The 13,573-nt window shown below is 35.7% G+C and overlaps 1 protein-coding gene and 1 long non-coding RNA gene across 15 annotated transcripts in view; one reads left to right on the forward strand and one right to left on the reverse strand.

Moving 5' to 3' along the window:
* The window catches only part of LOC131833844 (uncharacterized), a 48,977-nt gene extending 46,010 nt beyond the window's left edge, over nt 1-2,967 (reverse strand). Inside the window, exon 1 of one of the 2 annotated variants that reach the window (XR_009354665.1) lies at nt 2,686-2,967. This is a non-coding gene — a long non-coding RNA (uncharacterized LOC131833844). The remainder of the gene's footprint in view (nt 1-2,685) is intronic. The other variant, XR_009354666.1, reaches the window with a different exon arrangement.
* Nucleotides 1-13,573, forward strand: part of TRDN (triadin) — a 390,017-nt gene that overhangs the window by 169,761 nt on the left and 206,683 nt on the right. For 12 of the 13 annotated variants that reach the window (XR_009354661.1, XM_059177681.1, XM_059177674.1 and 9 more), the window contains exons 11-12: nt 3,443-3,502; nt 4,537-4,596. Coding sequence is in view for 11 of the 13 variants with exons in the window: in XM_059177681.1 (XP_059033664.1) it covers nt 3,443-3,502; nt 4,537-4,596 (120 nt within the window). In the remaining 2 variants the exon portion in view is untranslated. The remainder of the gene's footprint in view (nt 1-3,442; nt 3,503-4,536; nt 4,597-13,573) is intronic. The other variant, XR_009354662.1, reaches the window with a different exon arrangement.

The raw sequence follows: 13,573 nt of genomic DNA on the forward strand, positions 1-13,573 counted from the left end.
GTTTCTTATTCATAAAGTATTCTGTGCCTTCGTACAGAAAAAAAAAGAATATTAGTGTGCATTTACTCAAATAGATCAATAAATGTCCTATCTAGAGAAATTACTGAAGATTATATGTGGTCAAAGTTTTATTGTTTCTAAAGTATCATAACAGCTACTCGCTGCCAACTCTATTTTATGAACATCCCCTCTGATCTAGGCACTTCAGGTTAGTGTCTCCATTCCTCGCAACAAGCCAGCAAAGTAGTTTTTATTGGTCTCGTTTTTCAAATGAGGACAACAAAATTCAGTGTGTCATAGTGCATGGCTCAATTTTCTGCGACCAGAAAGGGTCAGAGACAGAATTTAGACCAAGGTCACTCCCGCTAGCACCCGTGCTTTCTCTCTTGCCTCATGTCTCTGTAAGATAACAGTGGAGAACTGTAATAATCACTGGTGTCATTGAACTTATCTGCTTGTGTGAAGTTTCCCATGATCACGGTACAAGCGGGTTCCAAGCCAGCCTCTGCCACTCTAAAGAAATAAGGTGACAGTGACAAGATGTGTTGGAGGGCATTGTTTTGGAAGAAACACACCTTTATTTACTTGACTGGAACCAAGAATACATCAATCCTGGCCAGAGAGGTCTAGAAGAGGAGCCCCCATCTGACATGTTAAATCTGGATAATCTCTACAGTAGAAAGGAAAAGAGGAGGGACTAACAAAACATAAGATGAAAAATTACACATTTGCATTTGTTTTCCCGGGAACAGGCATCTAAGAAAGCTTCATAGTTCTAATTGACTATTGTTCATTTTCTGGCTTTGAGAAGGCATAAAAACATTTTAAAGCAAGAGAAAAGCCCATTGTCAGGGTTTAGAAAGCAAAAAGTAAGTCATTTAATTTTTCTTTCATCTGATGTTAATTTATGCAGAAGCTAATAACATATTTGTGGCTCAGAGCTGCTCATTGTGGAAAGGATTTCTCTCTCGACCAGCCTTCCCTGTGATCCCTGCCAGATAGAGCCATCATTTCAGGACGTATGACACTTTCGCCAGAGAAAGACAGTACACTGATAAGTTCACAGGCTACAGACATATTTAATTGCTACTCCTGTGAAAGCCAATGGTATTAAGTGTTCTAACTCTTCTCTAGCTGCCACAGTCAAAACAGAAAACAATTTGGAGGAGAGGGTGAGGAGGAAATTAAATATTTGTGTGCATAGCAGGTTGTTGACTGTTGGGGAAGGAGAATTTTCATAAAAGAAACATGGGTTACTTTTATTTCTAAGCAGGATATAATTAAATTGTTGTGTCTTTTATAATTCCACTAATTCTGCTGCTGCCAAGTCACCTATAGAATAGAGACAATAGTGCTTGAAGAAATGCAGAATCTTCAGAAGTTGATGTTTTAAATGAATTCACCATGAATAAAGTAAGCCCCATAATGACAGCTTAAAGGTCTAATTCATAAAAATGTTATTAAAGTACATTATTTATACCTGCTTTTTGTGGACTTCTGCTTTTATTCATGACTCTCTCAGTGGATGGCCATAATCACAGGCAGAGTGTAAATGGAAGCTTTAATTCAATCTGAACTAAGGCAAGAATACTGTATCACCACAATAAAATTCCAGTTATATTAATTTAAAGAGTAGGATTCATTGCACAAGAGAATCCTCTTTTAAAAAAAAAAAAAAAAGAAAAGAACGTCTTTCATCTTATGACCTCAAATATCGACTTTCATTCTGAAGTTCAGTGTAAGATTAACTAATTGGCATGAACTTTTAAATGAAATATTTATTCCTCTACATTAGGAAACTGAAACTTGGATCCTGAGTTGTGATCTTATTGTGACTCCAGCATTGATGTCTGATGTGGGCTAAGAAATATTTACAAGCAATCTGTATTTTAATTAACCCATTTTCTGACTCAAACATTTAGCAGATGCCAACTCACTTGCCTGGCATATGCATTTTTTTAGATAAGATGGAAAATACACTGCTATGTAAAATTTCTCCCAGACAAGCTGAAAGTAATGATACTTAAATCAAAAGTATCTTTATTCAGAATTTGAAACACGATTTACATATTTAATATGCATAAACCTTTAGGAAAAGGCAAGTGGAATTCAATTGATTTATTTGGAACTCTGCAACTATCAAAATTGGACTTCTCAACTTTCTCCTTCTGACTGGATGAGCTGTGATGGTACACCACAGACACATTTAGACAGAGTGTGAATCTATTTCTTCCTACGACATGAGCTTATCTCTAGAAGTCATGAGAAGGGGTTCTTTATAAATTATACTTCTAACACTGAAAGTGTTGTCTTTGATCTTGTAGGTAAAAAAATCTCTACACCTAAGGGAATGAATTAATTCCTATATTTAATAAGATGCAATCATTAGTAGACAACTTCAGCGTTCACACTAGAACTAGGCATTGAATTTCTTCAGCATAGAAACAATCTCATAATAGTTCTGGGTATTGAAAATCTTTGAAAGCTTGGCATCTATACTTGCGATGAGAGACAAGTGACAAAGAGAAAGATATTTCAAATGTAAGGTAAATAGTACTACTAATTGAGGATGAAAATGAGTTGGTTTCCATCATGAACCCTACTCTAAACTAAAAAGACTGACTATTCCATTTCAAGAACTCTGTACTTCTGCAGGACTCTGTTTTTCGAAATGAGTACACTTACCGGAACCATGTCCAGGGATATCCAGTTTTTACCTGGCTACAGTGAGGCATTTGAGGTTCCCTCTGCTGTCAGACCGAGACTTTGTCAGATCTCTGAAAAAGAAATCTTCTATAGAGAAGTCTAGAGGCACCACATGCCGATCTCTGTGGCACCCAGAATTTCCGCAACCTCTGGGTGCAAAAACCTGAGCACCCTCGTTGATACAACCACTCAGGAAGGGCAGTGAAAGTCATGTCCCCAGCATACTGCCAGACAGATGTCACCAGCCTCCAAAGGCCTGCTGACAAGAAGCAGATTTGAAAAATAGTTAAATCAAAATAGATATCATTTATGGCTTAGTGTATTATTTCTAATGACATTGAACATGCAAAAAGAAAACAACAACGAAAATATTCTTTTAGCTTACCTGCAGTATCTTTCCTTAGAAATGAGGTTTTAATGTCATATATTACTATCTTTCTTTAGGCACCAGGCAATTGCTTGGTTCGGAAAGCTCAAACTATCTTGTTCATTATTTATAAACAATATTAGCAACCTACAATTTTATGCATTTACTGTGAGCCAGGCACTGTGTGGAGTGCTTTGTAAACATCAGCTCACTTTGAGGGAAGTACTATTATTTTACAAATGAGGAAAATAAGGTTTAGTGAGATTAAATCACTTGCTCAAAGTCACAAAACTATCTGGAGGCAGAACTCATTTAACAGTAAGTTTTCATTCAAATCTTGGTTTTTCTGTACTAAATTCTCTTCTCTAGAGAAAGAAGAGGAAAAGAAGAAAGCGGAGAAGAAAGTGACTTCTGAAACAAAAAAGAAAGGTAAGTAATTTAAAAACTAATTCAGAAGTCAATTAGTATCCCTTTACAATGCCACTGGCAAAGCTTTTGTTTTTTAGGAGAGAATGAATAATAATTAATAATTTTATTGTTACTGTCATTAACAAGCACTCTTGAGATTTATAAAAATTCCACATAAGGTTGAAATTAATAAATATTTAAAAAGAAAAGTCATGCCTTAATATTTTTTTACAAATTTTTACTGATGGAATTTTTTCTTCCTTGGGAGTGGTGCTCAGTCTAATTGACTTCATTTGACTGCAAATACAAATACCAGCATTCCTATTCATTCAGTTAAATAAAAAGTGTCTCTCAAAGGACAACTACTGAATGTATAGGGGGAAACAGTAGTTGATTGGTTTGCTGTATCTTGTCACTCCTTTAGACGGTTGTTTTCAGATGGTACTTCTGAAATCCCACGTGATCTCCAGAGATTTCTGAGCTTCTGACATGCTTCTGGTGGCCTGATAAGCCCAGAGAACTTTCTATATACTCTTTTTAATGACTTTCAGAAAAAACTATTGAATTAAGCCATAATTAGTAATGATATTTAAAGTTTCCATTGTCGGGACGCCTGAGTGGCTCAGTGGGTTAAGCTGCTGCCTTCGGCTCAGATCATGATCCTAGGTCCTGGGATCGAATCCTGCATCGGGCTCCTTGCTTGACAGGGAGCCTGCTTCTCCTTCTGCCTCTGCCTGCCACTCTGTCTGAGTAAATAAATAAATTTACTCTCTCTGTCTGATAAATAAATAAATAAAATCTTTAAAGTTTCCATTGTCATGAGAAATTATATTTTGAGCTTAGCAAAAATCTTCTCCTTTCCTGAAGAGAAAACACACCAGAGCCAGTCTTCGGTCATGAAGGTGTTAGTTTACTCATGTTTGGCAAGACTACGGCACTGATTTCCGATTACTCTGTAGACGATGTGTTGGATGCCATGATGGCTGTCATGTGTGCCCTGACATATATGAGAATTAACCAGGTAGATGCCTCTAATTTTCTCATTTTATTACCAGAAAAAGAAGATGTCAAAAAGAAAACGGATAAGGACACTGCCGTGGATGTGAAAAAAAAAGGTATTGTACTTCGTTTCCTTAGGTTATGTTCATGATGCTTGTTCATGAGAGGATCTGGGGAAAAGATAAACAAACTGGGTATGGGTACTTAAATCTCTCTATGTGCAGGCCGTCAAAGCAAACATTGCACTAGACAAAATTAAGCATGCAAGGAAGACTTCATTCAAGGCTGTTGTAATAGAGGAGGGAGGTCACAACTCATTCTGAACTCAATTTCACTGAAATAAAAAGCAGGAGGATTTTTAAGAGCTGCAAAGGGATGGAGAGTTGTAAGCCCTCTGTGTGTGCTAATTGGCCTACTCAAAGAAAAGTAAACTTTTTTCTTAGTGACTTAATGACAGGAGTGTGTTTTTACAACTTGGAGCAAGACACCCCAAAGGAGGGAGATCCTTACTATTCCAAAGAAACTAGGCGATTGGGGTACTATTGTTCTCGATGATGACTGCATTTCAAAGGGATGGCTCCCTTATCCCTGAAAAAGGTATTCTCAAGTTTAGAAAAACATATCTCAAAGGAGCAGAGAAAGAATTTACAATTACAAGTCTTCTGCAGTAAATGCTCTAAGAAAAGGGAGGGCAGGAGCCTAAGGTCAGACAGAAGTCTGTCTAAAGCTTATTGAAGCTGAAGAGAACTTTAAGGCCATCCTGGTGAAGACATAATGAAATTGAGAAGAGCTACAGAGCATAATAACACCATTTTGCAAAGCTAAGAAGCTCAGAGAGAACAATGCAGCCCATTAAGAAATAGTATTGTTCAACAGCTTAGATTTTTGCTTTATATTTAGTTGTGCTTTAATTCTTGTTCAAACATGAATACCGGCTTCTATTCAGGTTAAGCTTAAGTCTAGGTGAAAAAGATAGTTGTCTTGTATCATGAGATATTATGGTTTGGTGTTAAGTGTTCTCATCCCAAATATTTCCTCTACTGGTGTCAGTGATGCTTGAAATTCCACCATTAGAGATATTCCATTCCTTTGAGTTATGAAGGAATTGTCCTCTATTAAAATGCAAATTTCTGAGGGCCTGTGTATACAGGGTAGCAAACTAATTCTTCTCAGTTATTAACACTTACAGTGAAAGAGGTTTCCAGATCTTCTCTGTGTAATAATATGCTGGAAACAATGCCCTAGAAAATGAGGCAGTAGGTCAGCTTCAGTGAAGGAGATTTGAAGAGAGAACTTCAAAGTAAGCCATTGTGTGCAGAGAGAAAGATTGGATGGCATCAGTAAAAAGCTTTTTTTCCTAGGAAGTATAAAATCTCTGTCGGGGGGGAAAATGTAATGGTGAAGGATCCTGGAAAGGGAGCCCACAGGATGTCAAACTAGATGGCAAAAAGTAGCAAATAGGAATTGCAGGAAATCCTCAACATCATGCAGGGTAAAAAAAAGTTTTAAATATTAAGAGTTGCATGATGGTATATGATTCATGAAATGCTCAGGAAGAGACCTCCAGGTGTTCTGTGAGTCTGAGCTCATTGCCAAATACTTTGCATTCAAATTTTTATTATTAAGGATGTCTTACTGTAGAGTCTGTTGTATTATGGAACACTCATTGATTTTGTTTGGTTTAAAACTTTCCTCATTCCCTGGTGAAATATGTATCTTATCATAAGAAAGAGAAAATGCAATTCTGACTATATGATGATACTGAGAACTTGGTTGCTGGGGTCTATATATCTGGGCTGTGATTGGGTGCTAAAGGGAAACGAGGTTCTCCTTTCTGGGCCATCAGTTTTTGTCAAGTATTTGCAGAAGGAAGTTTTGAATTGTAACCTTCAAAGTTTTTGTTATACATTTGCAAATGCAAATTCAGAAAAATACTTTCGCCAAAACTCAGTGATGTGTGTGGTTATCATTTTAGTTTGGTTTCAGTTTTTTAGGAGAAAGGCGATACACCTTTATATACAGTGAGTGATAGGAAAATTCGATGTTTCTCTGTTACTGGGAGACCCGTGAAATTAGCCCAGCAGTCATGTCAAAGTGAGGTTGTATACCACTGGCAAGAGAACTGGTTTTGCCAATATCACTTCCCACAATGTCAGGGTTCACTCACTCACTTCCTACAAGGCCAGTGCTCATGGGGTCATCCATTAATACAGAGAATGTCCTGGGTGGCTGCTCAACATACATGGGGAGGGCTGCTCAGCCAGTGTTGAAAAACAGCTTTGTCCTTCTTGGAACCAGTTGTCCATGTGTGTGTTTGTCATTTTTACTTTTGATGACACAAAATACTGTTGGCCTTAAAAATTAGTTCAGCTTCCTCATGGAAATATGTATAAATTGTTTGTTTATAAGCTCTTGACCCCCAAATACTCAAAATTGTGTGTGTGTATGTGTATGAGTGTGTGTGAGAGACAGACAGACAGACAGACAGAGATTCAACCAATACTGGTATTTAACTTCTGTTTCTTTTTAGAGTTTAATAGTTCTCCAGCTGTATTTTCATGTGAGAGGCAATATGGTTTAAAAACAGCAAGTTTGCAATGTGAAAGTAGTAATTTCCAGAGATAATGAGAGAAATTGAAAATAACCTGAAATCTTGAGGAGCTGGAGCAGACACGTCATTTCTTCTTAAAGCAGTTGGAAGAATATGGCGGAATGTCTGATGCTACTACTCTAACCCCAAAGAGTAGAAAATTTACAAGCATAGTATATGCGTAGATGCTGATGGGTTTTATTGTGATATTTTATTATATTTATATTGAATTTTATATTATTTACACTTATGTAACATATAAAGTTACCTATTTATTATATTGTTATTTTATTTTATTATATTTATATATTATAATTACATAGATGCAAATGAACCTAAGGCTTAAATTCTATGATATATGAGCCTCTGCTGCCTGAAACTGGTAAATCCCACTTTGCAAATGATCTGGGCTAGGGAAAATGTGGATGGGATTTTGCATGATATAAAATTGTCAGTTCACAAATGAATAGTGGTTGGAACTAGGTAATTGGTGCATCAGAGTTTATTACAATGATCTCTTGTTTTGTATATATTTCAAATTGTCCTTGTGAAGACAAATAGCTGCCACTTAAAAAAATGCTATGTGAAATGGGGAAAAAAGTCTCCAGGATATTTTTACAGTCTTATGAGATAGGTTTCAGCCTAAATACCATGAAGAAAAACAAAGAAAATAAAAACTTTTAAAAACCATCTCCCTATGCTTATGTCAGAGCGTTAGACATAACACAGCGCTTAAGTTAGGGCAGACGGAAGGGCTCCTGTACAGAATTGTTGTGTACACAGGTGGCGAAGTATGGGAAGTACGGGAAGGACAGCAGTCAAGGGGTTGCTCCTGGATTGTTGAGACCAGGGCACGCCAGCTGGTCAGAAATCTGCTTCAGTCACCGAAGCTGCCTCTTATCCACAGACTAGACCCTGGGAATGTTGACACCAGTCTTGGCAACTGACTCACATCCAAGTAACCTTAGCCACATTTCTGCTTTTCAGCCTCCTGGAGGTGGGTCTGATTGGTAGAATTACATCTACTGCTAGGGAATTGGGAAGAGGTGGGGTTTTGGTGTTCCATGTTTTCCATAAGGAAGGAGGGTAAAATGGAAGCTGAAAGAGGTTGTCCAAGGTCTCTATGTAAGATACAGACATGGTTTATAAGATAAAACTCATATAATAAGAGAAGGTTTTTGAAGACCTGAATTGTACAAAGATGGCTCAGTCAAGCAGCATGGTAAGAATGTGGCAATTTGAAGGGCCTAGGAGACATACTTAAACTCATTTGTGTTGTTCTTTACCTAAACCCTAGACCAAAGAAACATGGATATTCTTCCTCTCTTTATGTCACAAAAGTAACATTTTTGAAGAAATAATTTTCTTAGTGCTTGATGAGATGATAATGGTTAAAAAAAATCAACTGCTTTTCCTTATAAAGCAATAATTATAATTTGGAGAAAACACATAAACCATTATAGAAATGGGTCAGAAGTATGATTTATTTCTCTCAGATCGGCCTTTTTGGAGTTATAAGTTATTTTACACTTTTTGGAGTTAAATTCATTACCACCCTGTAATGTTTATGAGCCTATTAATTATGAAGGTGATTTTGACATGATAACTGATAATGGAGTAAAATGATGTTTCATTATCACACTTTGCAACATGATTTTTTCCCCAAGAATAATCTGAATTGGAATATAAATTACAAGAAAGATATTGAAAAACCAGACTAGTTTTTCTGGAATAGCTGCTAGAAAAAAGCTAATTCACTCATTCGTTTATTCTTGCATGCCTTCTTGCCAGCAACATTCACTTAATGCCTACTCCTTACCAGCCATGGTACTAGGTGCTAAGTACACAGAGGTAGATAAATGAACATAAGCCCTAATGGAGCTTACAGTTTGATAAGGGAGGCACACAGTGAATTAGTGGACATAATGTCCATAAGTACAACGTGGGGTAAGGCCCACAGGGGAAACAAATTTGGGGTAATAGCAGAAAGCGGGGGAGCTATTTAAATAGATAAGCTTGTCAGAGCAGGCTTATCTAAGAGACAACATCTAAATTGGAATATGATATATTAGAAGGATCCAACCATTAATGCATGCATCTTTATGCAACATGTAAATGTGAATATGGTGTGTATGTGTGTGTGTGTGTGTGTGTATGTGTGATATGTATATATGCAATATGTCTGGGAGGAAGTACAAGCAGTCAGAACCCACAGGACATATATAAGTGTTGTACTTATTAAAAGTGTAATAGGAAACACTTGAAAGAAAACATTCTGATTTATGTTTCATACAAAGTATATACTCATTTTGATAGTGGGTAAGAGAGGGAAAAGGGAAGAGGTATACCAGTTAAAAGATCATAGCTTTTATTGAAATGGGGAAGCCTATATGGGGAGCAACTATAATGGAAACAATCAAGAGTTTCCTCTGAAGTATGTTAAGTTTCAAGTGACTATGACATATCATTCACATTTTGTATCAGGAGCTATTTTAACTGTTTTACAATACTAACACATTCTATCTTTACAATAAGTGAATAAATAGATTGTTATAATCCTTATTATAAATTGAATAACCTGAGACACAGAGAGGTTAAGTAAGTTACCCAGGGTCACATAGCTAGAAAATATCAGGGTCAAGATTTTAACCCATATACTCTGAAGAAGCAGTCAGATTTATGGGTCTGGATCTCCGAGGGGAATCTGAAGTCAAACTATAAATACAAAAATCCGTATCAATCATAGTTATTGCTCTGGGAATAAATGAGATTACCCAGAGAGACTGTGTCAAAAGAAAAAGAAAGTGGAATACAGAATCAAGACCTGGGGAATTCCAACATGGAGAGATTAGATAATGGAACATAAAGCAAAAGAGGCTGAAAGGAATTGCTGGAGAGGTTAAAGGAAAAGCAAAAGAGTTCAGTATTAGAGACATTTTAGAAATGAATGGTTCAAGAATCACGAAGTCATCAACCTTGTGACTGTTACTCAGAAGCCGTGACTGGAGGGCAGGATTGATGAGAGCGCCTCCTATGGGACGAAGGAAAGCCAGACTGCGGGGGCGGGGCTAAAATGGAGTAGAAAGCAGTCCTGGTTTTTTAGTTGTGCCTCTTAGAAAGAAAGGGTAAAGACTCTTTTTTGATCTTATTTAGCTTTGTTTTGGGAGGTGAATTTAGAGCCTATGGACATAAAAACACAGTGTGAAAGACTGATGTTCAAAGGGACAGGAGATAAGTGGAAGATTAAGAGATCATTTAGAATTCATTGCTTGATGGGCACATGGGTGAAAAAAATAATCTGCTTCTTGGAGATAATGCCACAGATGCTCCAGTAGTAAAATGTTGGTGTTTTCAAGTTAGGAAGAAGAATCTATCTAGATTACCTTATAAAAAGAAGCATGCACTTGCAAGATATACAATGTAAGTTTAGGCATCTCTGGTGATAAAACTAAAACTCCAATAGTAAATACAGTCTGATTTGAAAGCCTCAGTTTTAGGAAAAAACATATCAAAATGTCCTTGATGCTCACTGACTGGTAACAGGTAAGTTTGTGAGAGATACTTTAATGTTTTTAAAGAATTATTCATTCATAAAAAACCCACAAAACTCATAAGGGTTATGCTGTTTTAAAGAATGCAATCCTATCTATTTCCATAGCATATTTCCAGTTATTGTTTCGGGGAAATACAATTAAATTCTGCACAAACTAAAATCTTTGACTATTTTATTTCATTTCTCTATGTAAGTCTACTTTTGTCATTGAGAGATTGTAGGTAATACTTTACAGAAGCATATAGCTTTGAATATGTCATTAAATTTTATGCCTACCAGACATAGAAGAGCATCTATTTTACTTTATGAATCTTTTGTAACAGATTGTTCTAGCTACTAGTGCTCAAAATAATTTACATGGCAGATTACAGACCACTAAAATAAATTTATATGTAATTAAAAGTAGCTTCCTTGAAATATTTATATGTACAGATATCACTGGGTAAGATAATAAACATTATATCTTTCATATGCTTTCACTGTTAAGTTTTAGTTTAAAAAAGCAAATTTCTATTTTCCAGACTTGTATTTTGAGACTATTATTGTATGTTTATATGCTCACTTAATCTCTTCCTCTCTATCTGAAAAGTACTTGGTTTTAGAAAGTTATCCTGTATTTGAATTTTGTATTTTACATATATGTATTTGGGAAGAATTTGACAAATATATCAGCTAAGTATTATTTGCTAAAGACTTTGAAACCTAGATTATTTTTTTCTAGAGTTCTACAAATTTTGCAGTAATGTACCAGTTAATATCAAGTTACAAAGAAACAGATACTTCACACACTTTTGGGTGATATCAGGGTAGTTGTAATAATGCATGCTGTAAATGAAATTATTAAAAAATGTACTGAAGTAAATAATGGGAAATCAGGCACAAATAGACCGGATCCAATTAGTAATTCCCAGCCTTGACTTAGGGGTGCTTTGTAATTATAAGGCAACAGTATGTGCCTTTCAAGTTAGTATTTTGTTCCCATATAGATTAGGTTGCAAATCCAACTTGGATTTGGCAGCTTGACTATATTAAAAACATTTACAATGCTTGAATTGCCTTAAAGGTAAAGGAATATATTTTCAAGTGTTTTGTAATCACAGAGATGTAAGACAATAGTTGCTTATTCTCTAGAGGGCAAAGGATTTTGTGATGGAACAATACAGGAATGTCTGCTGACTTGTTACTTAATATGATAGCTTTGATTACCTCTTATATCACATCTGGATTAGCCGCCTAGAACTGAACTGCTTCAGAGAAGGTGAGAGAGAGGTAATATCATCCCATGCTGTGGGATCTCAGGAGATAATCCTCTATGTTCTAGCTTTCGGTTTGAACAATTCAGAAGTGTGTTTGGGTCCAATTCTAACATGAAGCCAAGGTATTTGGATTTAAAAAAAGAATTCAAAATACATCTTAAACTTCAGAAAGGGAAAGAGTTTATATTAAAACATATTGGGCCTGGAAAAAAAGGACCGGTATACGAGTAACTAATTTCAATCTTCTTAATACTTGCTATGGAGAGTCAGAAATATCCTCCCAGGGAAGACAGAAAGAAAATAAGCCCTGAATTTGAGTTGTGTTGCATTTTGTGAAGTACTTTCAAGAGGGAGGATTAAGATACATATGAGAAAAAAATCAGTAAATAGACAAGTATTTCTTCTCTTTTTGCATGGGCATATCAATCTTTTAAGTATTTCCTGTATCCATAGTATATAAATTATTTTTAACCACATTTTATATTTAGAATGGATTTTCTGAAAAAAAAAAAAAAAAGAAAGAAAAAGAAATTAATTAATTTAATTTGACATCAAAACAAAGTGTTCTCTTGCAAACACCAGAAATTAAATTCTAATAAGATTAGACAGAGTGGTATAAGAAGTAAGATATCAATTAGAAATAAGATTTTTTTTCATTAGAAAATATGGAGGGATTTTCATCAGTTTGTTGGGGATTATACAATCTGAGTTTTCCTGTGATCTAAGATAAACATGTAAGCATATAGATGTGAAATATCTACTAATTTTTAAAAATTATATGTCCTTTAAATCTATAAGACTTTTCATTCTTTGAAAGTAAAGCCTAAAAAACATTAAAATGATATTTCCTTCAAGTTCAGCTTTTCCCAGTTTACCAAAAGCAAACTTTTGAAATAGCTTAGCAAATTGTGCCAATATGTATTTTTTTCTCAACAGCATTTGCAAAGTAGTAACAGTTAAATATATTCACTATTTTCTCATTTAATCCTTACAATGCTTGAAATGGGGAATACAATGCCCATTTTATAGAATCCAGAATTGGAGCAGTTAAGTAACTTGGCCATGGTTATCAGTTAGGAAAGGCAGTAGGAGTTCACCAAATCAATCCCACTGTCTTTTGCAACCCTCACATATATTTTTGCCAACTCTAGAAAATGATGATTGTGGATTGCTTTAGTATGTTTGTCCTTTTGTTCTTTTCCTTTCCCCCTTATTAGTTTGAGTCATATTGCAGACAGGCATAAGCAACAAGGAAAGAAATAGAGAGGATATATTGTGACTCTAATTCTTTTTCTTATAGAAATCCCACTTACCTTCCTTCATTTACTTGACAAATATTTACTAAGGCCATAATATTGGCAGGGAAATCTGCTAAATATTGGTGATTGATCAGTGTAACAGACAAGGTACTTGTTCTTAAAGACCCTGGAAAAGAGGAAAATAACTAGACATTTATAATGTACGGTGAGCACTGCCCAGATAGGGCAGATACAAGAGCTCACACTGAAAGCAAGGCATGATTATGGAAACTGTGTCTCCTTCCTGGTAGGTTGCCCATTAGACATTTAGAACGGGAATGCCACAGACTTATGTTGTTAGGCATTTGACCTAGATGCATTTAACATATTTTTAAACAGGATGGAGATTGGAACACATAAAATTTTAACAGTGGTTTATCACCAAGGATACTTGCT

Source organism: Mustela lutreola, chromosome 6 (assembly GCF_030435805.1).
Source record: "Mustela lutreola isolate mMusLut2 chromosome 6, mMusLut2.pri, whole genome shotgun sequence".
NCBI lineage: Eukaryota > Metazoa > Chordata > Mammalia > Carnivora > Mustelidae > Mustela > Mustela lutreola.